At 50.7% G+C, this 24,198-nt stretch overlaps 1 protein-coding gene across 3 annotated transcripts; it reads left to right on the forward strand.

Annotated features, from left to right (window-relative positions):
• The first annotated feature begins 1,361 nt into the window (after window positions 1-1,361).
• On the forward strand, window positions 1,362-22,393 carry TTF1 (transcription termination factor 1). Of its 3 annotated transcripts, XM_047098105.1 has the most exons (11): window positions 1,362-1,405; window positions 3,925-4,916; window positions 5,122-5,348; window positions 6,948-7,133; window positions 8,310-8,388; window positions 10,441-10,571; window positions 12,466-12,700; window positions 14,855-14,944; window positions 15,402-15,467; window positions 19,447-19,532; window positions 20,447-22,393. In XM_047098105.1, the coding sequence occupies exons 2-11, from the start codon at window positions 3,943-3,945 to the stop codon at window positions 20,626-20,628; spliced, it is 2,256 nt and encodes a 751-aa protein (XP_046954061.1). In that variant the 5' UTR covers window positions 1,362-1,405; window positions 3,925-3,942; the 3' UTR covers window positions 20,629-22,393. The 3 variants fall into 3 exon arrangements, with proteins under 3 accessions (XP_046954061.1, XP_046954063.1, XP_046954064.1); XM_047098108.1 differs by lacking the exon at window positions 1,362-1,405 and having other exon boundaries at window positions 4,451-4,597; XM_047098107.1 differs by lacking the exons at window positions 15,402-15,467; window positions 19,447-19,532; window positions 20,447-22,393 and having other exon boundaries at window positions 12,466-12,693.
• The last annotated feature ends 1,805 nt before the right edge of the window (window positions 22,394-24,198 follow it).

The following is a 24,198-nucleotide window of genomic DNA, read 5'->3' on the forward strand; positions in this document are numbered from 1 at the left end:
TAGTTCCAGCTTTTTATGGGTTCATTCACCCCCATCATCTTCATTAAATGTTGCAAATACCAACAAGACTCTGGGTAAGAATGTTCACCGGGAGCAATTTGCACCAACAGCAGACTTGCGCTTCAAGGCCTTACACACCAACAGTGGGTAACACCGACACTCCATTTCCAGAGCAGACCAGGCAGATTTCCAGCTGCTCACCCAAGGCCTGGGGCAGCCAGTGTGTGTGTGGTGTGTGATGTGATGTGTCCTCATGATTTCTCCAGCCTGCTTCGCTTCCAGACTTTCACGGAAATACAGGTTGTGCGCTTTTAATCAAAACTGCTGGGCAGCTCAAGCCCCAGGAAGTCACGTGGTAGGTGCAGGGAGGGGCAGGATAGCGGAGTAGTGGAGAGAACACAGGTTTGAATCCTGCTTGGGCCACATAAGTCCCTTTGGACAAGTTACACTAAGCCCTAATTTTCTCATCCAGAGGGGGAGGCTGATAACACCCAATAAAGATAATCCTACAATCCCCACACAGTGTTGTTATCGGATTCAGTGAAAAACTAGTTGCCAATATGGTTATGTTTACTGTTCAATAAGTCTATAAAAGTTTGAGTGCTATATATACTGGCCTGGACTCAAAAGCTTTACTTTGAATCATAGACCAAGTTTCTTCAGGACGGAGTTGAAACGGGAGGATTGGACTACATCTGCAAGGCTGCTTCTAGCTTCATCTGAACTTAACCCAGCAGCCTCTGCCCACCTCTGACCTCGACTTTCCACCACTCTCCCCTGTATTCACTCCGCTCCAGCCGCCCTGGCCGTCTTCCAGTTCCTCCAGCGATCAGGTGCAGGGCCTTTGTCCTTGCTTCCAGCCTGGGACCATCTTCCATCTAGAGTTGTGCTCGCCGTTTTAGTCTACAGCTCACCTCAAATGTTACTCCGCAAAGAGCTTTCCTTCCCTTCCCTCTAAAGTAGCACTCACTGCCCTCCCCCACCCCGTCACTCTCCAGCACAGTACCCTGTTTTCTCTCCTGCAGAATAATCTGAAACTATCTTGGCTGATCTGCTTCTCATGTCTTCCCCAGACTTGAGGTCTCACCACTTTGTCCACTCCGGGACTAGAACCGAGCTCGGCGCAAACTTGACTGTGTGGAACGCACGCGCGAGCTGGGAAGCCAGTTCCGGCCTTCGGTCCCCTCCCTGGGGTTTCAGGTCGCGCTTTACCCCACCCCCACTCCACCCCCTCCGACCCGAGGAACGAAACCCGAGGTCAACTACGCCTGCGTCAAGTCCCTGCGGCGGGCGTGTTGCCACGGCAGCGTGACGCCGAGGCGGGGCCGGAAGCGACGCACGACCACTTCCGCTTCCGCAAGAACGGCGCTTCCGGATCGGGAGAAAGGTGGCGGCGCCGTGGGAGGTAGGTTGAGGGCGCTTCTTGGTCGTTCCGGGTTCTTTCGATCCGCCTGTCGAGGTCGAGCGGCGGGTGGTGGTGCCTTCGCCTCGCTGAGGCCGCTTTTGGCTGAGGTCTCCGGGGGCGGTTTGCGCCGCGGCGGCCCCAGGCCGGCCGCCGGGAAGCGGAGGCCCGGGTCCCGGGCGGGAGAGGATCGGGAGTCGGACACGGGACCGGGGCCTCCCTCCTCAGCCCCGGAGAGCCCGCCGCAGAGCAGGGAGAGCAGGGGGTCTGTCGCACCCCGCAAGAACGAGAGAGCCCGAGACCAGGCTTGGGCACGTCCCGGCGGGGCGGGAAGCGGTGTGTTCCGAATCGGTGGGCGTAGTTGCTTGCCCGGTTGCTTGTCGGGCACGGTGGAACCTTTGGGAGCCGGACGGACGAGACCCCAGCCCTCGGGAGGCCGAGCGTGTCGCCGCGGCGCGAAGTACAGGAGGGCAACTGCAAAGCGGGAGACGGGACCCTGTCTAGCTGTTAGAGAGGACTTCTTGAGGGGGTGACTTTCGGACGTGGCCCAGTTAACGCGGAGAAAGGTCCCTCGGAAGAAGGAGCATCACCGGCAGAAGTTGCTTTTGGAAAGTCCTGGAGAATGAAAAAGAACGTGTGTATTCCGGGAACCGAAAGGAGCAGGGTGTCTGAAACCCAGGGAGAAATGATAGGTGGAGAGGTAGACATGGACCAGACTAGATCATGAAGGGCCTGGTAGGTGTGTAAGGATTTGGGACTTGGTCTTAAGAATAACAGGGCAACCAAAAAAGTCTTGGTGGGGGAGTAAGTATGCAGTTAGTATGTTGTGCTGAGTTCCAGAGACCAGAGGGAGAAGCTTAGGAGGTGTTTCAAAGAAAGAAAGTGAAGGAGGTTGGGAGAGAGGAAGGAAAAAGAATATTTAAAGGAATTATCTGCTCACCTGTTCACCGTTCTCGCGAAGTCCTGAAAGATGGGCCAGGAAAGCGTGTATTGAATGTAGTGGCTTGGAGATCCTAGGCGCCCTTCCTGGAGCAGTCTCAGGGCAGGAGTGGGGGGGCGGGGGGCAGCTACGAAGGAGTGGTTTTGGAAGTGGATACAAGGTGAGGAAATGGAGAGAGCATTTTCTGTCTGAAGTTGTGCTGTGAAGAGGAGAAAGGAGAACAGCTGGGTGGGGCTTCAAGGTCAGAAGATGGTTGGTTTTCGTGGGTTTGTTTTGTTTTGTTGTAAGTTAGGAGAGGCTAAAGATTGTTGGAGTGTCGCCAGAAGGGACCCACTGCAGAGGGAGAGGCTGAAGATACAGGAGAGGGGTAGGGTCCCTAACTTCTCATGGGTGGTGAGGACACTTTGAGAATTGTGTGGCCGGAAGAAGAGTATGAAAGAACACATTGGTTTATAACCATAAGCCAGATTCCCCAGCCCCAGGATCTCCCCTTCAACAGAGGCACTTAAGAGCTTTCATTAAGACCTTTCTCCCTGATGTCACCCAAAGATGCGTGGAAACTTTTTTTTTTTTTTATGTTTTTAGCAGAGGAGACTAACATTAAATGATTAGTTAAATAGTTGTTTAGTCTTTAAACTACATTTGGGCTAAGTGCTACCGAGGAGACGTATGGTTTGCTATGAAAGTATATTTGGAATGGACCAAGCCCACGGGGGTCAGGGAGCGCTGTCTTTTTCTCCTCTTCCTCCTCCTTTGTAAGTACTTACACACGTACATCCTTCAGTTGCTTGTTTTTGAACACAAATGAAAGCAATCTGTACCTTTGTTCTCCTTCTTGCTTTTTAAGTGAAAAAGCAAGCAGCATTCAAATAAGTAAATAAAAATACAACAAACACCCCCGTCGTCATTACCCCAGTTAAGAAATAAAAGATGACAGGTACAAGAGAAACTGGCTCCGTTCTTGTCCCTGATCTCTGAATTTGCCAATTAGAATTTGCCAGTTACTACTACGTATCCATGCAGAAAAGACACATACAATTGATTTGTGGGTTTTAAACTTAAGAGGCAAAGTATCATCATGTATGTCTCTTCTTAACCAGGGAAAGCTTTTTTGAAGAAGTGATATTCAAACCAAGCTCTGAAGGATGAAAGGAGGCAGGAGGCAGGGAGGGTAGGAAGGCAGCAGAGGGCATTCCAGAAAGAGGGTATGGTATGTTATAAGACTGTGAGCTAAGGAAAGGATTATGGCATGTTCGGGAAACCCAAAAAAGACATGTGTGGCTGGAGCATGGAGTTAGAAAAGAGAGGTAAAAGATGGGACGGGGTGGGGGGGGGGGGCAAGGGCCTGATCATGCTGGGCACTTTGTTCTCTGTTAACTGTTCTTTACTGTATCCTAAGGGCAGTGGGACCAGACCGTAAATTACAGTGAGCCCCCTGTGCATTTAGAGTAATTTAAAATTGACAGCCATGATTCCAGTCTTGTCATTTGTCGTATAATTTCATTTTTCTGTGATCTTTTTTTTTTTTTCTCCTGAGGCCAATGTTTAAGATGCTTTGCAAAAATAAACGATTGTTGTCAAGTTTCCCTACAGGAACAGAATGGAAGGAGGACCGAGCAGATTGGAAATTCACACCCCAGTATTTGACAAGAAAAAGAAAACATACTCTGTATATAAGGAAGGACACCTAAGGAGTTCCCATGAAAGTTTCAGAGACGCTCCTCTGACAAGCGAACAGCATCACATAACCAAGAGTAAAAAAAAGAGAAAGGATTTCCAGCATTTTCATTCTTCCCCTTTGCAAAAATCAGAAATTTGCGAGGAGACTGAAAAGACCACTTCTATACCCAAAAAGAATAAAAAGAGAAGACAGAAGTCTTTGGGGGTAGATGAGGAAACAGGCGTGGTGTACGTCCTGGTGGATAAAGAAAATATCAAGGACACGCCGAAGAATTTTAGGAGCGACGTCGATGTCGTGTATGTGGACACGAGCAAGGAACAAGAGCCAACACAAGAGCCTGATGCAGACGAACCACAGTCCGTTCCCAAGTCACATGAAAATGAGTCCGAAGAACCGCATCATAAAGTCAGGGAGAAAAAGAGTAAAAAACATCGGAAGAAAGCGGCATCGGGCGATGCTGTGCAGGACAGCCCGCGTGCGAGCCTGCCCCTGCCCGAGGTGGAACCACCCCAGCCAGAAGCCTCCCTTTCCGTGGGCCCAGAGGGCGAAATTGCCCAGCTGCCAATACCCGCAGGTAAAAAAAAGTCTAAGAAAAAAAAGAGAAAAATTTCACACAACCAGGAATTTGAGGCAGTGCCCGGGCCTGAGGGTCTGGAGAACGTGCACTCCGAAGGATGTCGAGGGGTCAGCGGTGTAAAGAAAAAGTCTAAGAAACGGAAGCGAAGCTCTGCTGAAAGCCCCGTAGCGCCTGGTGGGGAGTTTTCAGCGCTCGCTGCCAGCTTGGAGGACGCGCGCTTTGATTCACTGCAGGGAAATGGCACCTTGATTGAAGAAAGGGAGGAGCCCAGGCCACGGGAGGAGAAAACCCAGGCCTGTATGGAAGAGGTGCAGAGGTAACGGGGGAATGTTGTGTCTTTCGATGTGTGTCTTCTGTGTGAGTTCTGCCTGTGACCTCTTTATCTAGCGTGTTCGTGGCAAGCTCCGACATCCCTCCTTGCTTTCACACTGTCCTGGTCTGAAGTGAGGGTCACTTTAAGCACTTGAAAGCCACCGGGGCAAGTGACGCGTTCACGTGAGTCCGTCCGATCTTGTCCGTAGGTTGGAACCTACAAACGAAGAAGAAGGCCGTCTGGAAGTGGCCACAGGTTCCGAAACGAGATACTTATCCGAAGAGTCGAGAGATTTGGGCGACTCGGATGTGGATTTGGACTCGGCCGTGAAGCAGCTCCAGGAGTTCATCCCCGACATCAAGGAAAGGGCCGCCACCACCATCAAGAGGATGTACCGGGATGACTTAGGGCGGTTTAAGGAATTCAAGGCACAGGGTGAGCTGGTGGGACTTGAATAGCTGCTGGGCTTTCCTGTCTGTGTGAGGAGCCCCTGACGCCGTTTGGTGAACGATGCAAGTTGTCTAGATTCACCGGGAGCACCTTCTGGCCGCTTCCTGCCTCACCTCCTGCCGGAATTGTTGTCCGAGCCACGAGATCAGCCAAACGAAGGGGTCTGGGTCTCCTCCGCCCAACTTCTGGTAGGGGAGACCCGTCCCCATCCTGATCTCACTCACTGTGTTGCAAGAACCTCCCAGAAAAGTTACGGACTTGAGGAGCAAACCGCAAAGCTGAGGCTGTGTGCTCCGAACGAGCGGTATTCACTGGGCTGGGAGGGACCCAGTACACTGGTCCCTGGGAACAGTAAAAGCAGAGCCTTAGCCCCGTTAATCACGTTCAAGAGGTTTGTTTTAAAAAAACAGACCAAGGAAGGAAAATGTGTTTAGAGCAGCATCTGTGGAATGCTCCCCATTCGTTTTGTATGTTTTATGTCAAAATTTTTAGGCGTATGTATTTTTTAAAAGATATTCTTGAAATAAGTCTAAGAAGGGAAAAACCATGCCATACATAAGACCATCAGTACATAACGAAACTTGGTTGCTTTGAGTTACAAAGAAGAATAGAATGTGCAGTTAAATGACCTTATTACTCCCCCCATCCCCCATGTATTTGCATAGAGAATATATGTGAATATTTGTATCGGCCAATTTCACCGTACTTGCCTTTGGCCGGGGTGTGTGTGTGGCAGAAGAGATTAAGAGGGGACTTCTTAAAAATTTTTGTGTTTTTTTTTTAAATGTCAATATTTTTTTAACATTTATTCATTTTTGAGAGGCAGAGAGAGAGTGTGAGTGGGGAAGGGGCAGAGGGGAGGGAGACACAGAATCGGAAGCAGGCTCCAGGCTCTGAGCCATCAGCACAGAGCCCCATGCGGGACTCAAACCCACGAACCGTGAGATCATGACCTGAGCCGAGGTTGCATGCTTCACCAACTGAGCCACCCAGGCTTCCCTTAAAAAAATTGTTTTTGACTTTTATTCATTTTTGAGAGGTAGAGACAAAGCGCAAGTAAGGGAGGGGCAGGGAGAGAGAGAGCGAGACACAGAATCTGAAGCAGACTCCAGGCTCTGTCCTGACAGGCTGACGCCGGCGAGCCTGATGTTGGGCTTAAACCCACCAATCACGAGAGATCGTGACTTGAGCTATGCCCTGAGCCGAAGTCTGACGCTTAATGACTGAGTCTCCCAGGTGCCCCGAGGGGGAACTTCTTTGAAATGTTTATTTCCATACTTTTAATGAAAATATATTCCTTCTTAATAAAAAAATGACTGTTTTCCAAAGAGATTGATGAATTGGGGAAGGTCACTCTGGAAGGGGATGACGGGGCAGACTTTGAGAGAAGAATGACTAAAATGGAAGGGAAACTGAGGGTCACAGTGGGGAAGGGGGGAGCTAATGTCAAGTGCACACCTAGGGCTGCTTCTCAGCAGGGGCTAGCTGACTGGGCGCTGTTGTAACTGCTGAAGACTGAGTGGTGGGTTTGCTTTTTCCTTTGTTACTGACAATGCCTACTTTTTCTCCCCACCCCAATCCTAGGTGTCGCTATTAGATTTGGCAAGTTTTCTGTAAAGGAAAATAAGCAGTTAGAGAAAAACGTGCAAGAATTTCTGTCCCTGACCGGAATTGACAATGCGGACAAGCTGCTGTATACAGACAGATACCCAGAGGAGAAATCTGTGATCACCGACTTGAAAAGAAAATACTCCTTTAGACTGCACATCGGTAAGCGTACAGCCGTTTTCTTTTTGACCGTCGCCAGCCTTCCAGCCTTAGCCGGGTGAGGCACGGTAGGTGTTCGCACAGCGCCCGGCCGATCGGTATTTCCGTATTCGCATCGCCGGCCTGTACTTTTGGGGGTTTGGAATGCGTTCATGTCTCCCAAGCGTAGTGCTTTTCCGGATCTTGTAGAAAGTAACACAATCAACTTGTAGCTTTCCTGCTGGGCAGGAAGTGTGGTTCTGGTTTCTGCTCCCCTGCTCTAATACATGCTGTCTTTCGTATGCTGCACACAGCACACCTGGATCTCCTGAGTTTCCCCGAGTACAGCCTTACGTGTGCTTTGTCGCTGGAACCCTCTTCCAGCGGGTGTACTTGGAAACTGAGACAAAGCCATGAAGCAGCATGGGATTGGACAGAAAGGAAATCTATGAATTCATTAATAAATTTATTTCTTATTATTAATGCCTATTTATTTTTGAGAGAGACAGAGCATGAGCCAGGGAGGGGCAGAGAGAGAGGGAGGCACAGAATCCGAAGCAGACTCCAGGCTCCGAGCTGTCAGCATGGAGCCCGACCTGGGGCTCAAACTCTCGGACCGTGAGATCGTGACCTGAGCCAAGGTCGGGTGCTCAACCGACTGAGCCACTCAGGCGCTCTCCCTCCCGCGCAAAATCCATGAATTGAAAGAGGATGATTTCTTAGGTGTTCTCCGGAATGTGCAGGGGCAACCAGAGTAGTGAGCCCCTGTCGGGGGGCTGTTTGGTGCTTAGAGTGAGGAAATGAGTAAAGCCTGCTTGTTCAAGAAGCCCTCTTGTTCATCTTAGGGAAAACTGTTGGCACACGTCCTCCACGTTAGCATTCTTTCCCCTTAACTCAAATTTTGTTAACATGACTTTGGTTTATAAAGAACTTTTCCCTCGAACGTGGTAGGTAGACTGGAAGCTGGAACCTCGACATCCTAAGCCCGTTGTTTGCAGAGCTCTGCAAGGAAACTGGTGATCGTGGGTGTCTGCTCCTCGAGCCAGCTCTCTGCAGGATGTGTGAAATCCCGGCCTCGACGTGGGGTCTGGGGTCGTGGGGTGGAGAGGGGCTTGTGCCGGGTTCCTTTTACAACTGTGACTCCGTTTCAGGCCAGGCCCTGTGTGCCACACTGACCACTTGCCTTTCTTCCGACTTTAGGGAAGGGCATTGCCCGGCCCTGGAAACTCGTTTACTATCGAGCAAAGAAGATGTTTGATGTCAACAATTACAAGGGCAGGTAAGAAGCCTTAGCAGCTTGAGACACAGCATTTCTCTGGTGCTTGCTGATCGTATAAATCAGAACGTCCACAACAGATTAGAGGTGGTAAAAAAAAAAACAAAAACGAAATCATGAGGACCTTTGTGTGTGAAACAGGCCTGCATATCTGCAGTCAGGTGAATGTCTTCAAAGCCCATTTCAGTTTCTACCTCTTTAGTCAAAGTTTGTGATCTTCCCCTTTCTATTTATTTTTTATGTATTTTTTGAGAGAGAGAGAGAGAGAGACACAGAGCATGAGCGGGGAGGGGCAGAGAGAGAGAGGGAGACACAGAATCCGAAGCAGGCTCCAGGCTCTGAGCTGTCAGCGCAGAGCCCGACGCGGGGCTCGAACCCACGAACCGCGAGATCACGACCTGAGCCGAAGTCCGACGCTTAACTGACTGAGCCACCCAGGCGTGCCAGTCTTCCCCTTTCTAAATCCCTGGCTTTTCCTTTGTACTTCTTTTAGCACTCAGTGTGCCGCGCCCCCCTTAATGTTACGAGGTTTTCTTTGCTCTCTGCTGATGTGCAAGCTCCCTGTGTACCCAAATGTTCCTTCTCAATGCGACGTTCCCTCCAGCGCTCAGCCCGCTTTTGGGGGTTTCCAGTGAGCGTGTGAAGGCAGGGTAAATGCCAGCCAGAGGTCCCGTGCGAGCGGTTCGGCAGCGACACTGCTTGGTGGTCACTGCCTCCTCCCTCCCTCCCCAAGTAAAACACCCAACTACGTTTTGTTCCCAACGTTCCAGACAAAACCAACGTGGATCGGGTGTCGGCTGTGGGTAAGCGCTCTGCTCCAGGACGGAGGGAGAGGCAGGAAAGCATCGGGCCCCTCGCTCTGAGGGCCCAGGCAACAACCTCGTGGACTTGACCTCACTCTGGGAGGCACGTTTAGTAAATGTGGCGGGGTCGTTTGGGTTCCAGGTAGCTGCACGATTTGAAAGCTGGACCTACGTATTATGCAACCCCCAAACACCGATACGCCCTTGGTTTCTTTTTTTTAAATTCTGACCAAAAGCAGTAAACCGGAAACAGAAGAAAAGGTTGCTCACAGACTAAAGCCCACGCTCCCCTCTTCCCCAAGCCCCGGGGCTGGACGCCTGTGGACAGAACTTGAAGGAAATTCACTAAAGATGACATTTTCAGCGGGACGTGAAAGAAAGCTTTGGGTAAATGAACGGTGGCAGCTGAGGTGACAGTTTTCTATCTGTGACGTAAGCGTGGGAATGAAAGTTTTAGCAGAATACAAAGTCTGTATTCTAATTCTAATTCTAATAAGAAAGTTCATTCATTCGTTTGCACCACATGGTTTGTGCGTGGTAACAATTTGCCCTTAGAATGTTGGCTTTTTTCTTAAAGTTTATTTATTTATTTTGAGAAAGAGAGGGCGCGCGTGTACACGTGAATCGGGGAGAGGCAGAGAGAGAATCCCAAAGATACAGTTTGGGGGGCGCCTGGGTGGCTCAGTCTGCTAAGCGTTGGACTTCAGCTCAGTTCATGATCTCAAGGTTAGTGAGTCCGAGCCCCGCGTTGGACTCTTTGCTTTCAGCACAGAGCCTGCTTTGAATCTTCGGTCTCCCTTTCTCCCCCCTCCCCGTTCACAGGCATACTTGAGCACTCCCTCCCGCCCTCTCTCCCTCTCTCTCCCTCAATTTCTCTCTCCCTCCCTCCATCTCTCTCTCTCTCTCTCTCTCTCTCTCTCTCTCTCTCTCAAAAATAAATATTAAAAAAAGAAAGGGGCACCTGAGTTGCTCAGTCGGTTAAGGGTTGGACTTTGGCTCAGGTCATGATCTCGCGGTTCGTGGGTTCAAGCTCTGCATCAGGCTCTGTGCTAACAGCTTGAGCCTGGAACCTGCTTTGGATTCTATGTCTTCCTCTCTGCCCTTGCCCCGCTGACACTCGCTCCGTCTCTCTCTCTCTCTCTGTTTCTCTCTGTCTCTCTCTCAAAAATAAATAAATATTAAAAATTAAAAACAACACAGTTCTTAATCTCACACTTGATCAGAACTGTAGCACGTTTTCCCTTCCTCCCAGGTACAGCAAAGGAGACATGGAGAAGTTAAAGATCTACCACTCCCTGCACGGAAACGACTGGAAGAAGATTGGCGAGATGGTGGCTCGAAGTAGCCTCTCTGTTGCCCTGAAGTTCTCCCAGATCAGCAGCCGTAAGTGAACCGTGCGTGCTGCCCCACCCTGCGAGCAGATGAGCCCCCGAGGCCCAGCACGGGCATCCTGGCAGGCCTGCCTTGTGGGGGGGCCGTGACGGTTGACTGCTGAAGCCGTTCTCCCAGCTGTCTCATTTCATTTCTCACCCGCAATTGTGAAACCATGCAGCCTTTATTCACACGACCGATTTTTTATAATTTTTCAAATGTTTTTTATTTATTCTTGAGAGAGAAAGAGCGAGACACAGAATCCAAAGCAGGTTCCAGGCTCTGAGCTGTCAGCACAGAGCCTGACGCGGGGCTCGAACCCGCGAGCCACGAGATCACGACCTGAGCCGAAGTCGGACGCTCAACCGACTGAGCCGCCCAGGCGCCCCTCACGTGACCAATTTCTGCCACGCCTGGGTTCAGTAGCTTTCAGCTCTACCCGATGGCCTGACTGAAACCCTGGGAGGCTGGCGGGTAGGAGAGCCAGGGCGGAGGAGGTCCCCTCCTGCAGAAGACAGGGGAGAGTGCTGGGAGGGCAGTGATGCGATTCAGTCGGCCTGTTAGGGACTTTTCCCAAACCTCCTGTCTCTTTTTCTCCTCTATCAGAAAAACTTTGTTGGTTATAGTCTTTACATTACAAAATCCTCAGTTGCTTTAAGGAGACAGCCCTCGGATGCCGTTACGGTGAGCACGGGGACTGGCATCTGTGGCCCTGGGGTGACTGGGAGCCATGTCTTTCGTGCCAACACATCCAGCCGTGGCGCCATGCAGAGACTCAGTGTGGCCAGTTCTTCTGGATTTGGTGCGAGTGTGTGAAATCTAGATACCTTTCTTTTTCCCCCTGAACTGTTTTGATTTTTAAATATCCAAATTGTTGAGAAAAAGTAACGTCACTCTGTGGGCCAAACCAAAGATATTTGTAGGCTGGTGGTTTGAGGCCTCTTCCTTAGCCTGACTGTGACCATCTAGACCAGGAAGATGGACCACGGACGGTTCGATGCCTTCCGCAGATGAAGGCTTCAGGTTCAGACGCCTTTATCATTGTGATCACTGGAGCTCAGTTTCACGCATTTACTTACTTGGTTCCCATTAAGTGTTTGTGAACCTCACAGAGTCACATGGGAGAGGTTACTCAGAAACAAGAAAAACAACTTTTTTGAAGTTAAAAAACAAACAGTTCTGTTTAAGAAAAGACAGTTTTAAGAAAAGACAGTTCTGTTCTGATATTGGTTCTTAAACAGAATCGTTGGGAGGCGCTGGGGTAGCTCAGTCAACTGAGCATCAACCTGATACCGGATCAGGTCATGATCCCAAGGTTGCGGGATCGAACCCCGCTTGGGATTCTCATTCTCTCTCTCCCTCTCCCTCTCCCTCCTCCTCCTCCTCCTCCTCCTCCTCCTCTCCCCTGCTTGTGAGCTCTCTTTCTCTAAAGTAAAAGATAACAATAAAGAATCTTTGGCCACTGTAGTGGTTCCACTGTAATTTGCATGTAGCTGTGCTTATGGTGTTATGTTTGTGTAATTGAGATGTTGCCCACTCTCTTCTGAAAAGTCCTGATTTATCTTCTTTTTTTTTTTTTTTTAAGGCTTTAGAGTGGCTTTGGGTTCACAGTAAAATCAGAAGGTACACAGACGTCCCATCTGTCCCCTGCCCCCACACATGCACGGCCTCGCCCATCATCCGCATCCCCTACCCGAGTGGTGCCATTGTTGCAGCCCGTGGACCCTCACTGACACATCATAATCCCCCAGGGTCCGTAGTTGATATTAGGGCATACCTTTGGTGGTGTACGTGCTGCGGGTGTGGACAGATGTGTAATGACACGTATCCGTCGTCATCGGTTTGTTTTTGACATTGTGTGTGAAGACAGACGAGAAACTGTAAGATCGTCCTTTTGTGTCTGTAGCGAGAAACCACGGTGCTTGGAGTAAGACGGAAACCCAGAAGCTAATCAAGGCTGTGGAAGAAGTGATTCTAAAGAAAATGTCTCCCCACGAGTTACAGGAGATGGATTCTAAGCTCCAAGAGAACCCCGACGGCCGCCTGTCTATTGTCAGGGAAAGTCTGTACAAGGGCATTTCTTGGGTAGAAGTAGAAGCCAAAGTAGAAACCAGAAATTGGATGCAGTGTAAAAGTAAGTGGTAAGTTTTAAGGCTTCTTAAGTGAATTTCAACAAGATACCCCCTCCCTCCCTCCCTCCGTCCCGCTTTCTCACAGACACCACACACGTAAGCAAAGTGGGTGGATGGGTGAAGTCACGAAGAAGGTCCACGTAACCGCTGTGCGGAAAGCCTTACGTGTCAAGAACGATCGTCACCAGTCATCCATCCCGGCCACTTCAGTATCCGTATCTGATCTGAGTTGGCGCTTAACTAACCTCGATTCCTTGCGTGACTTCCTCGTAAAGGAACGTGAGCCTTTGTAATACTGAATATTGGCTTGCGGTTCCTTCACTCTGCTCCTGCTGAGTCTTTAGGAAAACCAAATAGTCCTCTCTTTGCAGCATGAGGGGAAAAAAATACGAATCTCCCCTTTGGGAGGGAAATCACAAGCACGGTGATGAGCAGGAGTTGGCCCTTTTTACAAACCTTTCGAGTTCAGTGGCTCCTCTCCTCACCAGAGCGAGACAGCCGGGTTCATCGGGCCACTTTAGACACGCTCATCACATAGCATTTTCAGTCCTGACCTCGCTGCACCTTCTTTGCCTGATGTGGCTTTTCCGGGCCCTGGAGAGACTCTGAGCTGGGTGGTCAGCTGCTCCGGGACTCCTTGGAGCGGTGGGCCTGCAACTCACGGCCCACACACCTCACGCGCAAAGGGAGTGCGGTCATCGTCAGGTCAAGTAAGAGTGAGTTCAGACTGGGGTGCCTGGGTGGCTCGGTCGGTTGAGTGTCCGACTTCGGCTCAGGTCATGATCTTGCAGTTCGTGAGTTCGAGCCTGCCTCGGGCCCTGTGCTGACGGCTCAGAGCCTGGAGCCTGCTTCCGATTCTATGTCTCTCTCTCTCTCTCTCTCTCTCTGTCCCTCCGCTGCTCACGCTCTGTCTCTCTCTGTCTCAAAGATAAATAAAACATTAAAAAAATTTTTGGAAATTACCATGAAAAAAAAATTAAAAAAAAAAAGTGAGTTCGGAGTAGGCATGTTGTCTACTAAGAGCAGATTCCTAGATGATGCCAATTGTTTTTCCGTCCTTCAGAATTCTGTCCTAGAGTTCTCTATTTTCGTAGAAGACTACACTCAGGGGCATAAACTCCAAAGAACAGATAATAATTGGGGGACAAAACATTTGATATGGAGGAACCAGAGCCCTTACTGCCCCTGTAGTTTAGACTAAAAAAGGAGTGTTTTGTAAGCCTCCGTTGGAGGACGGTCGATCAGTGTTTAGAAAGGGAAAAAATACCACAGAGCAGCCATGCGTCAGGATCAGAAGAATGAGGATAACACGTGGGGTTGCCTGTTTAAGAGAAAAGCACGAAACTTGAAACTAGAACGTAGATTTCCTTCATGTAGCATTGACAGGACCTCAGATGCTGCATTTCAAAGGAACACGGCTGGCCCGTGAGAACGACAGCGTCACTCATCTGTGGATTGTGTATCCCCCTTATCCAGAACGGAACGGCTAGCGATCTGTCAGATTGTGACACATTTTGCTATTTGAGATGAGTACTTAAAAAATAATTTTTAGCTGGGTTGCTGCTCTCTTTGTGTTTTTTTTTAAATGTTTATTTTTGAGAGAGAGAATCCCAGGCAGGCTCCGAACCGTCAGCGTAGGGCTCGAACCGTGAGATCAGGACCTGAGCCAGAATCAAGAGTCAGATGCCCCGGGTTGTCCCTCTCTTTAGGAGCTCCGGTCACCCTTCCCTTCAGCCATTAGCTTTGGGCCTTAGGGGAGCCACCGCATCATTTATGACTTGACTGAATCTTTCTTACGTCCCTCCGTTTTATAAGCAGTCTTGAGTTTGCAGTTTCCTTTAGCACCTGCTGATGGACCCATACTCTGTGCTCCTCCCGTTTGTAACTTCATTTTATGGACGTTTCAGAGCACACAGAAATTCAGAACTCCCGTATCCCTCATCCAGCTTCACTAGCCACCAACTTTCTGCCACTCTCTTTATCATTTCCCGGTTGAAAAGAAGAAGAATAAGCACGTTCGCGAAGGTGGCCAACGTTAGTGATGAGCCACACAACTCACAGCGTGGTTCTCCGTAAGGGTGACGTCGTGGAGGAAAGTGCGGGAAATTGCGGTGGAGACTTTAGCCCGGGAGGTGCACTCTGTTTTTTCTTCTTTGCTTGCAGGACGGAAATTCTAACCAAGAGGATGACGAATGGTCGGGATGTGTACCGCGGAGTGAATGCCCTGCGGGCCAAAATCAACCTGATCGAAAGGTACAGCCAGAGGAGGTGATGCTGTGGTAACTCTTTCTCTCTGACCCGAGAGTACGTGTCCAGCAGCAGAAATCTGCAGTGAGATTGCTGAGGTTCAAACCCATCTTCCCACACTGCCTGCGTGTATGACCTTAGGAGCTTTTTTGTGTGTGTGTTTAAATTTTTTTTAATGTTTACTTATTTATGAGAGACTGCGAGAGACAGAGCCAGAGCAGGGGAGGGGCAGAGAGAGAGGGAGACACAGAATCCGAAGCAGGTTCCAGGTTCTGAGGTGTCGGCACAGAGCCCGACGCGGGGCTCAAACTCAGTGAACCGTGAGATCATGACCTGAGCCGAGGTCGGACGCTCAACCGACCGAGCCACCCAGGCGCCCCGAGCTTGCCACGTTTGGGAGTCCGTGAACATGCCCATTGTGCTGACTTGCGCTTGAAAACTTAATGTTTATTTTTTCTCCCAGGTTGTATGAAATAAACGTGGAAGATGCTAATGAAATAGACTGGGAAGATCTTGCTAGTACCATAGGGTAAGACCGTTCGGTTAATGTTAAGCTAATTAAAAGATAAGAGATGACGTAGTTAGTGACCGTCTATGAGCTTTGGAAGCACCGGCCTGAAATCCACGCTGCAGGCGGGATTCGTGTGTAGGTGGTACCATGCACACGGGGACTGGGAACCTCAGCTCTGGGTGCCGTGGGCCAGCTGCGCCCTCCCTCCCCGCCACCCCTCGCCGAAGACCCCGGGGAAGGGTGAACGAAATGTGTGCGGAGTCTCTCAAGAGCCTCACGGAGCTAACGTGTTAAACGATTAGAGCAGAGATCCCACAAACCCTTTGCCCCAAATCATAGATTCTTAACAGTTTTTCCACGTTTGCTCTGTCGTCCGCCCTCCCTTTCCCGTTCCCACTCCCACTTCCAAGGGAATAAAGTAGTTTCGTTAAGCGCTTGAGGATTAGTGGTGGGCCCCGTGCCCTAAACGAGAACGTTGTTACGTGATCACGGCGCACTTACCACGCCCAGGAAATTCGACGCCGATACGGTGCTGTGCTCCAAAGCCCTGTTCACATTCAGTTTCCCCCACTAATAATGTGCCGGTAACGTCCTTTATGGCATTTCCCCCCGATTTAGGATCCAGTTCAGATTTACACGGTGCATTTAACCATGCGTCTCCTCAGTGTCTTTCCATCAGTAAAGCTCTTCTGCCTTTGGCTTTGAGGGCATTAAAAATGGGGGCGAGGACGGGCTGGGTGTTTGTAGAATGCCTCACAGTGGGAGGTTCTCTGCTGCCTGCCTCCTTGGGATGAGGCTTTGTGTTGGGGGCAGGAGCGTGCCGTAGGTGACCCTGCGTCTTTATCATCACATCATCTTGATGCTTTGGCTCTGGGGGCATTTGCCAGGTTTCCCCCTCCCCGTATAAAAGTACCCGTTTTTCTCTTGGGGATACAAAGGGGCCGTGGGAGGTATTTTGAGACCATGTAAAGGTCCTGTTCCTCTTTAAGCTTCCCTAAGTAGTCTCGGTGGGGTGTTCATTTGCATCTTTCACCTGCGGGGTGAGGGTGAACTTTCCTATGTTTATTTTTGTTTTTTTTAATATTCGTATTCATTTTAGAGAGAGAGCATGCACACGAGGCAGGGAAGGGCAGAGAGAGAGGGAGACCCAGAATCCAAAGCAGGCTCCAGGCTCCGAGCCGTCAGCACGGAGCCCGACGCGGGGCTCGAACCCACGAGCCGTGAGATCGTGACCCGAGCCGAGGTCGGACGCTGAACCGACTGAGCCACCCGGGCGCCCCCAGACTTCCCTGTGTTCATAAGCTGCCTCCATCTGCCTCTGCTGTGAGCTTTTGTTACCTGTCACCCAGACATCGTGAATCCCTTCTTGCTACTGAACACAGAGGCCACCACTCCCGATACCTGAACTTATTGCTTGCTGAGCAAGGGAGCCAGCCTGCAAAGCACAGTCCCTGTAGTCCCTGTATGAGAGCAGGTCGTTGAGAGCTGGGGGTCTGGGAATCGGTCTCTCAGAAGTGGGGGTGTTAGGGGTTGAGTGGCCTTCAGTTTTAGAAGGGTGGACGGTGAGGCGGGGCTGCCACTTGGCTGGCTGTCAAAAGGGTGACGCTGTCCTTGATCCACGAGGAAGGGCTGAAGCTGGTTCTGGTGGTTATTTGCACCTTGGGATTATAGACAACCAACCATCAGTTTGGTTTTTTTAAGCTGGAGAACGGCAAGTTTGTCTGACAGACCCTCTCAGGAGTCACAGACACGCTCATGGTTCCAAACCCTTCCCTCCCAGCGCACCCGCGGGGTGGGCCACTCACTGCTCCACGTGACGGGTCCCTGAGAGGTGAGGGTGTCGGGTCTCCCAGAGGGGACCCGGCCCGGCACCCACCAGCTACCATCTTGAGAAGCGCTCATGACCGCAAAGCCCTCCCTTTGTAGTAGCAGACGGGTTTTTGAAAAATTTGACTTTGCCAATAAATTTTTGCGTATCGTGTGATGTCGCCGTCCCCTCACATCACGATCTCCTTAGATTAAAATGGACATTTAGTGGTTTCAAGTGAAATTACATATTTGAAAAATGGATTGTCCCGCTTAAGATTAATAAATCTCAAAGCCATAAAGTAGAGACTGTGGCATCTAGCCGGAGCTGTTTGAAATAGTACGTTCTTTAAGTTTTAATTAAAACAGTGAAAAAGACGTCTAAACGTCCGGTCTCTCCAGGGTCTTAAAGCCTCCTCGTGAATTATTGGGGCAGGACGTAAAGAAAGCGTGTCCGCCTAGTGAGAGGTACTGCCTACTTCGTTTGAAAACATCCAGATCCTTTATCGTGACTCCTAAGCCTGGGGTTGGGCGTGCGGAACATCCTGCTGGGCGCCCGGCGCTGCAGGAGGAGGGCGGGCGTGGGGGCCTTAGAACTTGGACTTCGAGGGCAGACTGACCTGGCGTTGAGTCCTGGTGCTCAGTTTTTAGCCGTCTTTGGACATGTTGTTCCCTAACTTGTTCTGAGCCTCGGTTTCCTCATCCACAAAATGGTTTGATGGGACCATAGGGAGGACCAAGGAGGTCGTGCACGGTGGACGTGTGTAGCCCGGTGCCTATCGACACCGATCGTTTCAGCTACTGGATTAGCTTCTGGCTGAAACAAGTAGGTCATGCTTTCATTGTCTAAGAAAAAGTCCAGGAGAGTAAAATTGGTGATTTCCACTTTATTTATTTTTTTAATTTATTTTGAGAGAGAGAAAGAGAGTGTGCGGGCACTGGACATGGAACCTGCCCGAGATTCTCTTGGGGCACCTGAGTGGCTCAGTCAGTTAAGCGTCAGACTTTGACTCAGGTCATGATCTCACGGTTCGTGAGTTCGAGCCCCGCGTCGGGCTCTGTGCTGAGAGCTCTTCTTCAGATTCTGCTTCAGATTCTGTCTCCGTCTCTCTGCCCCTCCCCCGCTCGTGCTGTCTCTCTCTCTCTCTCTCTCTCTCTCTCTCTCTCTCTCTCTCTAAAATGAATAAACATTAAAAGTTGTTTTAATTTTTTTTTTCAACGTTTATTTATTTTTGGGACAGAGAGAGACAGAGCATGAACGGGGGAGGGGCAGAGAGAGAGGGAGACACAGAATCGGAAGCAGGCTCCAGGCTCCGAGCCATCAGCCCAGAGCCTGACGCGGGGCTCGAACTCACAGACCGTGAGATCGTGACCTGGCTGAAGTCGGACGCTTAACCGACTGCGCCACCCAGGCGCCCCAAAAGTTGTTTTAAATAAAAAAGATTCTCTCTCCCTCTGCTCCTCTCCCCTGCTCGTGTGTGCATGCACACTCTAAAGAATAAGTAAGGAAATAAAGAACGATTTTGTCCGACTTACTGTAAATTGAAATACATTTGACTCACCAAAACATCATAAGCATCTGCGTTTTTTTTTTGTTTTTAAGTTCTGCAAAATAAAAAGCAGGGGACATCTACTTTTGGATTGTGACAGATATGTATTTATCCTAGGTGTAGTGGTTAAGAGAGTGGGGTTTGGGGTCAGACCACCCAGTTGAAGTCCCAGCTCTACCCCCTTATTAGCTGTAAGATCTTGGGCAGCTTCCCTGTGCCTCAGTTTCCCCACCACCAGAATGAGGCACAAGACGCTCATAGAGTGGTCGTGCCGGTGGGTTGTCCTTAGATGGGAAGATCTTAGGTCAGGGCCAAGTACAAGGTCAGCATCCGCTTACGTTAGCTGGTGTTACGCTTGGTTCCTGACCAGTGATTTAAATTCTCGTAAGTTAAGTAGGATCCATCTCGTGCTGTTGACTTTCTTCCTTTTGTGTGTGTTCTTTTTAACCACGTGAACAACAGCTACCTCACGTGTGTCGTGTTTTTATCGCACATCTATGGGCACAATCGTTTCGCGTTCGGGATTAAGAAAGTTACTTAACGCCTGCAGATTCTCCCGACTCAGTGTGCTTTGTACACAGTAGTGAAGTGACCAGTTTTTAAACTGATGCTATCTTTTTTTTATCTTTGCCTTTCTAAAGTGATGTCCCGCCGTCCTACGTTCAAACTAAGTTTTATAAGCTGAAAGCTACCTGTGTTCCCTTTTGGCAGAAGAAGACTTTTCCAGGTCAGTATTTCCAGTACTGTATTCGAATTGTTAAGAAGCCAGCAAGTGATGGCACGTGCTGATAATGTGACCCCGGGCACGTGACTTCTGGGAACCTTGGCTTCTTCGGCTGTAAAATGGTATAAAGATTATCAAATCCTAACCCCCACCTGACAGCACCTTCAAAAGTACCAGATGAGATAATAGATGAATTGTGGTCACCAGGGTGCTTGGTGCTTAGTGAGCACTCGGGAACCGTGAGTGCTTCTGGGTCACCGTCATGTGTTCACACGCACACGTGACGCATGCTTGTGTGCACACATCATGTGGCACGCTCGCACACAGTTCCAGAAAAAGCGTACGATGCCCGGTTCCTTCTTTGCAGCCATTCGTGGGCGGTTTAGGTATTCCCAAACTCAGTTGGTCAGAGTCCTGTGGGGAACTGGTGGAAAATGTACATACCGGGGCCTCATCCCATACACACCGAATCCTAACCTCGGGGCTGGGTCTGGAGGCTAGGGTTTTCTCGAACAAGCACGCAGGAGAGCCTCCAGTGGTCTGCCCGGCACCCGCGTTCGGGAGCCACTGGTTGGGGTGACGCTCTGCCACGGGGCGTACGATGAGCTACTTGTTGCATTCAGCAGACATCGCAGCCCGGGTTTGAGTCCTGGCTTCGTTGGCCCCTGCCGGCTCCGCGACTTTGGCCAAGATTCGTAATGTCTTCGTGCCTTGGTGTCCTCCTTTGAGGAACGGGTCACCTCGTAGGATTTTGAGGGTGAACCTGGTTGGGGGAACCTTAGTAAGCCAGTTAGAACAAGACCACGCTCGCCATAGTAACAGCAGCAGCCCGCTACCCGCGTCCGTGCCCTCTGCCCTTTGACCTTGGGAAGGAGGCTTTGTACGCGTAATTTCAAAATTACATTTCTTTCCTTTAGAGATCATAGACTACCTTTACGAAACCAGTCTGCCTCTGCTTAAGGAAAAGTTAGAGAAGATGATGGAGAAAAAAGGTGCTGAAATCCAGACTCCCGTGGCGCCCAGGCAGGTGTTCCTACTCCGAGACATCTTTTATTGTGACGACACCAGTGAGGGAGAAGACGGGGAGGAGAAGAATTAAGGGGAGGACACTGTGCCTTGGGCACCCCTCCAGGTGTCGTTGGATTTCTTTGCAATGGGGCAGAGAACCTGTTTCCAGGACTGATGTTTAGGAGAGAGAGAAGGAGCCATGGCCACAGGAAGGGGATGACGATACCTTGCGTGGCGGAGCATTCCATGGTGATTCGCACACTCACGCTCTAGTGCAATTGAGCGTGCAGGGAAAGAGGCGCGTAAGAGTCGACTTAATGCTTCCGTGCCGTTGGACATAATCCCAACGAACGGTTCTCATAAAACCACAGTATCCCCGGTCCCTCTCGCAGCAGAGGGTGTGGAGTCACGGCCCGTGAACAGTTCGTGGTAAGGATTTCAACGTACACGCTCGGCCTAAAGGGGAACGCTACCAGTTTTCGTCAACGTGCCTGCCGGCTTGCCTTCTGTCTTCCCAGTTGTTACTCTGTGTGCTCAGTGTGCGTGAGTATCAGGTGTGCGTTAACAGGGAGTTGTGGACCCGCTGGGCTCCCAGACTGGCTTCACTTCGCACGTCCCCGCCTTCGTGGGCGGGCCTCTTCCTGAGTGAGTCAAGTGCTCAAGGGTATGTATTCTGCATACAAGCTGCGTTCTCAAAGCCACTGAATTCACCTGGTGTCCAACTGGAAAGAAACCAAAACCCCAAACCCAGCAGACTCTTCCACTGCTTCCGGAAAATCCGGTTCTGTGAGATTTTTGGAGGGCTGCTGTGTGGGTCTGAGGCACAGCTCACACCCTGCAGGGTTTCAAGGATAGTTTTGAGTGTTGGGCCATTCTGTCCGCCAGGAAAGCAAAACCATTACAGAGAGTTGGAACAGAGGATTCAACCTAGGGATTTAGGTTACAGCATTGTTAAGCAGGATCGAAGACGCGAACGGGAAGGCTGGATTCCCGAGCGACGAGTGACTGAGGGGAGGCGGTTGTGGCCCTGCTAACGTGCCCTGTCCCCGTGCTGCCTGGGTTGTCTCCTGCTGCTGCCCTGGCGGGACCCTGTGTCTCCTCGGAACACAGCAGCTGCTGCCTCGCTCCTGCCTTCCATCATCTCCCTCTCCTCCAGCCCCTCGGCAGAACCCTGCTGGCCCGGGGAGTGGGGTTCCAGGCTTCTAGCCGCACCCGTACTGGGGAGGACATAAGATGAGGGTGAACAGTGTCCCATGCAGCGACGTCGCCATCTACGCCAAGACAGAACTGCACTGTCTCCTGAGCATTCTCTCCAATGTCATGACTCTCGCATCACGACGTGTGCTGTTGGTTAATTCATCCGTGAAGCCAGACGTTTGCCCAAAGCTACCCTACCTGGAGAAGGAAGAATACAGACACAAGTCTGGGAGTCTGGTCACCACTGTGTCCCCAGCACCTGTCCCACTATGGTGCAAGTAAGGAACACTCCGTAAATGTTCAGCAAACAAATGACTGTTTCCTTTGGGCAAGCGTTTTACCTTTACTCCCGTCCTACCTGGCAGACACACCGTCTCCATGCTGACGGGAACACAAGTTCCTTTCAGAGGACGGTCGGGTAAAAGACATCAGAGCCTTAAGAATGTACACAAACTAAGATCCGGCAATTCACTTCTAGAATGAAAAGGACTGGTGCATAAGAAGGGCACCTTTATGATTTGAAATGGAAAAACATGTAAATGTTCCTTAATGGGAATTTGTTACTGTATATTCCTAGAATGGGATAGTATCCGATAATTAAAAACGAACATGATAGAGTGGATTAACATAAAAAGAGGTAAACAAAATGAACCAAAGTATTTCAGAAGAGTAAATATTTTCAATTTTGTAAAAGTAAAAAAAAAAAAAAAAAAAAAAAAAGGCGGGGGGGGTGGATTGTGTATATGTAGATGCATTAAAACGTATGGGAGAAGTTAAGCCCCAAATTTTGGGAGAGGTTCTCTCGGGGCGGTGGGATGGTGAATTTACAGGTTGGAACTCTCGATTTGCAAGTGCCGGGAGCTGGACCCAGATAGATGTAAGGAATCCGGGAGCTCTCAAGACCGAAAGGCCAGAGGAACCACTCGTCTTAAGTAAGGACTGGTCCAGCTACTCGGAGTCACCAGAGATGGGGTTTCTTGCGGATTCCCTGCTCTCCCCCCACCATCGCCCACTTCTCTTCAGTCCACACACAGCAGCCCCTTCATCTCCCACCTGTGTCAGCAGACCTGCTCCCTGTCCGGAGGAAGGAAAACAGCCTCTTCCCCTTGCTTTTAAGTCCTAGGCTTTGTTCCTAGTGCCCAAGTGAAAGTTTGTGCCCAACTCTGAAGTGTCCCTGGAGTCAAGGAGATAGGACGGTCTTCAGCCAACGTGAACACCCACCCCACCCCTGGAGCTGGGATTTAGCTCAGGATGCCTCTAGCAGCTGAGAGCGGAAATACCCCAGTGGGAAAAATCAGGGTCCCGTTAGCAGAAGAGGTAAGTGGACTCTTGAGGAAGCAACCCACAAACGGGTGTTGACAGTGACTAATTGCCTGTGCTATGAATTTCACAATAGACCTGGGTACTTTCTGTAGAGGTTCTATTTTTATAACTTTTTCTCACCGATAACCTCCGTGCCTGTCCCTTCAAAAAAAAGTATGCACCATACAAACGTTAGCCTTTGCCAAACACGGCTTTTACGCACGCGAGTCCAGGAGGGATACGGAAGAAGGAGGAGGGCAGGGTAGACCGGACACGTGTCAAATGCAGACCCGGGAGAAGAGAAGACCGTGAGGGGAGCCGTGAGTGTGATCCGGGATGTGCCCGCTCTACAGAGGCCCTGGCGGATGGCGCGAAGACAGTGGGCGGAAGAGAGATGCCCGGCGGGCAGCCCCCGCGGGGGTGAGGCCCAGAGCCTGGAAACAGCCCCAGTTTAGAGGCAGAAAAGAGCCAAAGGGGAAACTGCGTGTCGGGTCTGTACTTGGGAGGACGCAGAGGAGGAAGAGTGGACCCGGAGAGAGGGGAGAAGACCCCGCCCCTGTCCCACAGGAGACCAGAGCAGGGAACAAATACAGTTGTTTGGAACACTCTCGCCTGTGCGGTATTGGAGCACCTGTCCCAGTTCTGGGCATCCCGCTTCTCGGTAGGCACGCTTTTCGGCGGTTTGTCTTCACGTGTAGACGCCATTCCCCAGCAGAGAGGAGGGGAAGGTGAACGTCCTAGACAGACCCAGGCCTGGATTCCCCTCAACGCTGCTTTCAGTTACTCTCAGCCGGCGAGGCCCCGCTAGGAGCTAACGGTGAAGGCCCAGGCCTGGGTTCTCGCCGGCCGCACAACCTAGCGCTTGCCGAGCACCGGTTCCAGGCCATTTCCTGAAATACACGCCGCGGTCCTAATTCCCAGCTCACCCAGCAAGACGCAGCCCATCAGTTGGCTCCCAGCGCGCGCCAGCGGTCCCAGGGTCCGTTTCTACTGCCCCTTCACTCTTCGTCCTCTCCCTCGGGGGCCCTTCCCTGTCCAGGACCCCGGACCTCGGCGAGCCCTTCCATCTGCCCTCCCTGCACCTAAGAGCCGAATATTTCCAGAAGAAAACCACACGGTCGGGCTGGTTGGTTTCACTTTAATGGTTGTCAACCTCAGAGCA

The sequence above is a fragment of the Lynx rufus genome, unplaced genomic scaffold (assembly GCF_022079265.1).
Source record: "Lynx rufus isolate CCGP_SWC_20201006 ecotype Redwood Valley unplaced genomic scaffold, mLynRuf1.p SCAF_44, whole genome shotgun sequence".
NCBI classification, from domain to species: Eukaryota; Metazoa; Chordata; class Mammalia; order Carnivora; family Felidae; genus Lynx; species Lynx rufus.

Coding starts and splice junctions, on each gene's coding strand:
- TTF1 (XM_047098105.1), top strand. CDS start 3,943: ATGGAAGGAGGACCGAGCAGATTGGAAATTCACACCCCAGTATTTGAC. Junction 8,389..10,440: donor GTCAACAATTACAAGGGCAG/GTAAGAAGCCTT, acceptor CCTTCCTCCCAG/GTACAGCAAAGGAGACATGG. Junction 10,572..12,465: donor GTTCTCCCAGATCAGCAGCC/GTAAGTGAACCG, acceptor TTGTGTCTGTAG/CGAGAAACCACGGTGCTTGG.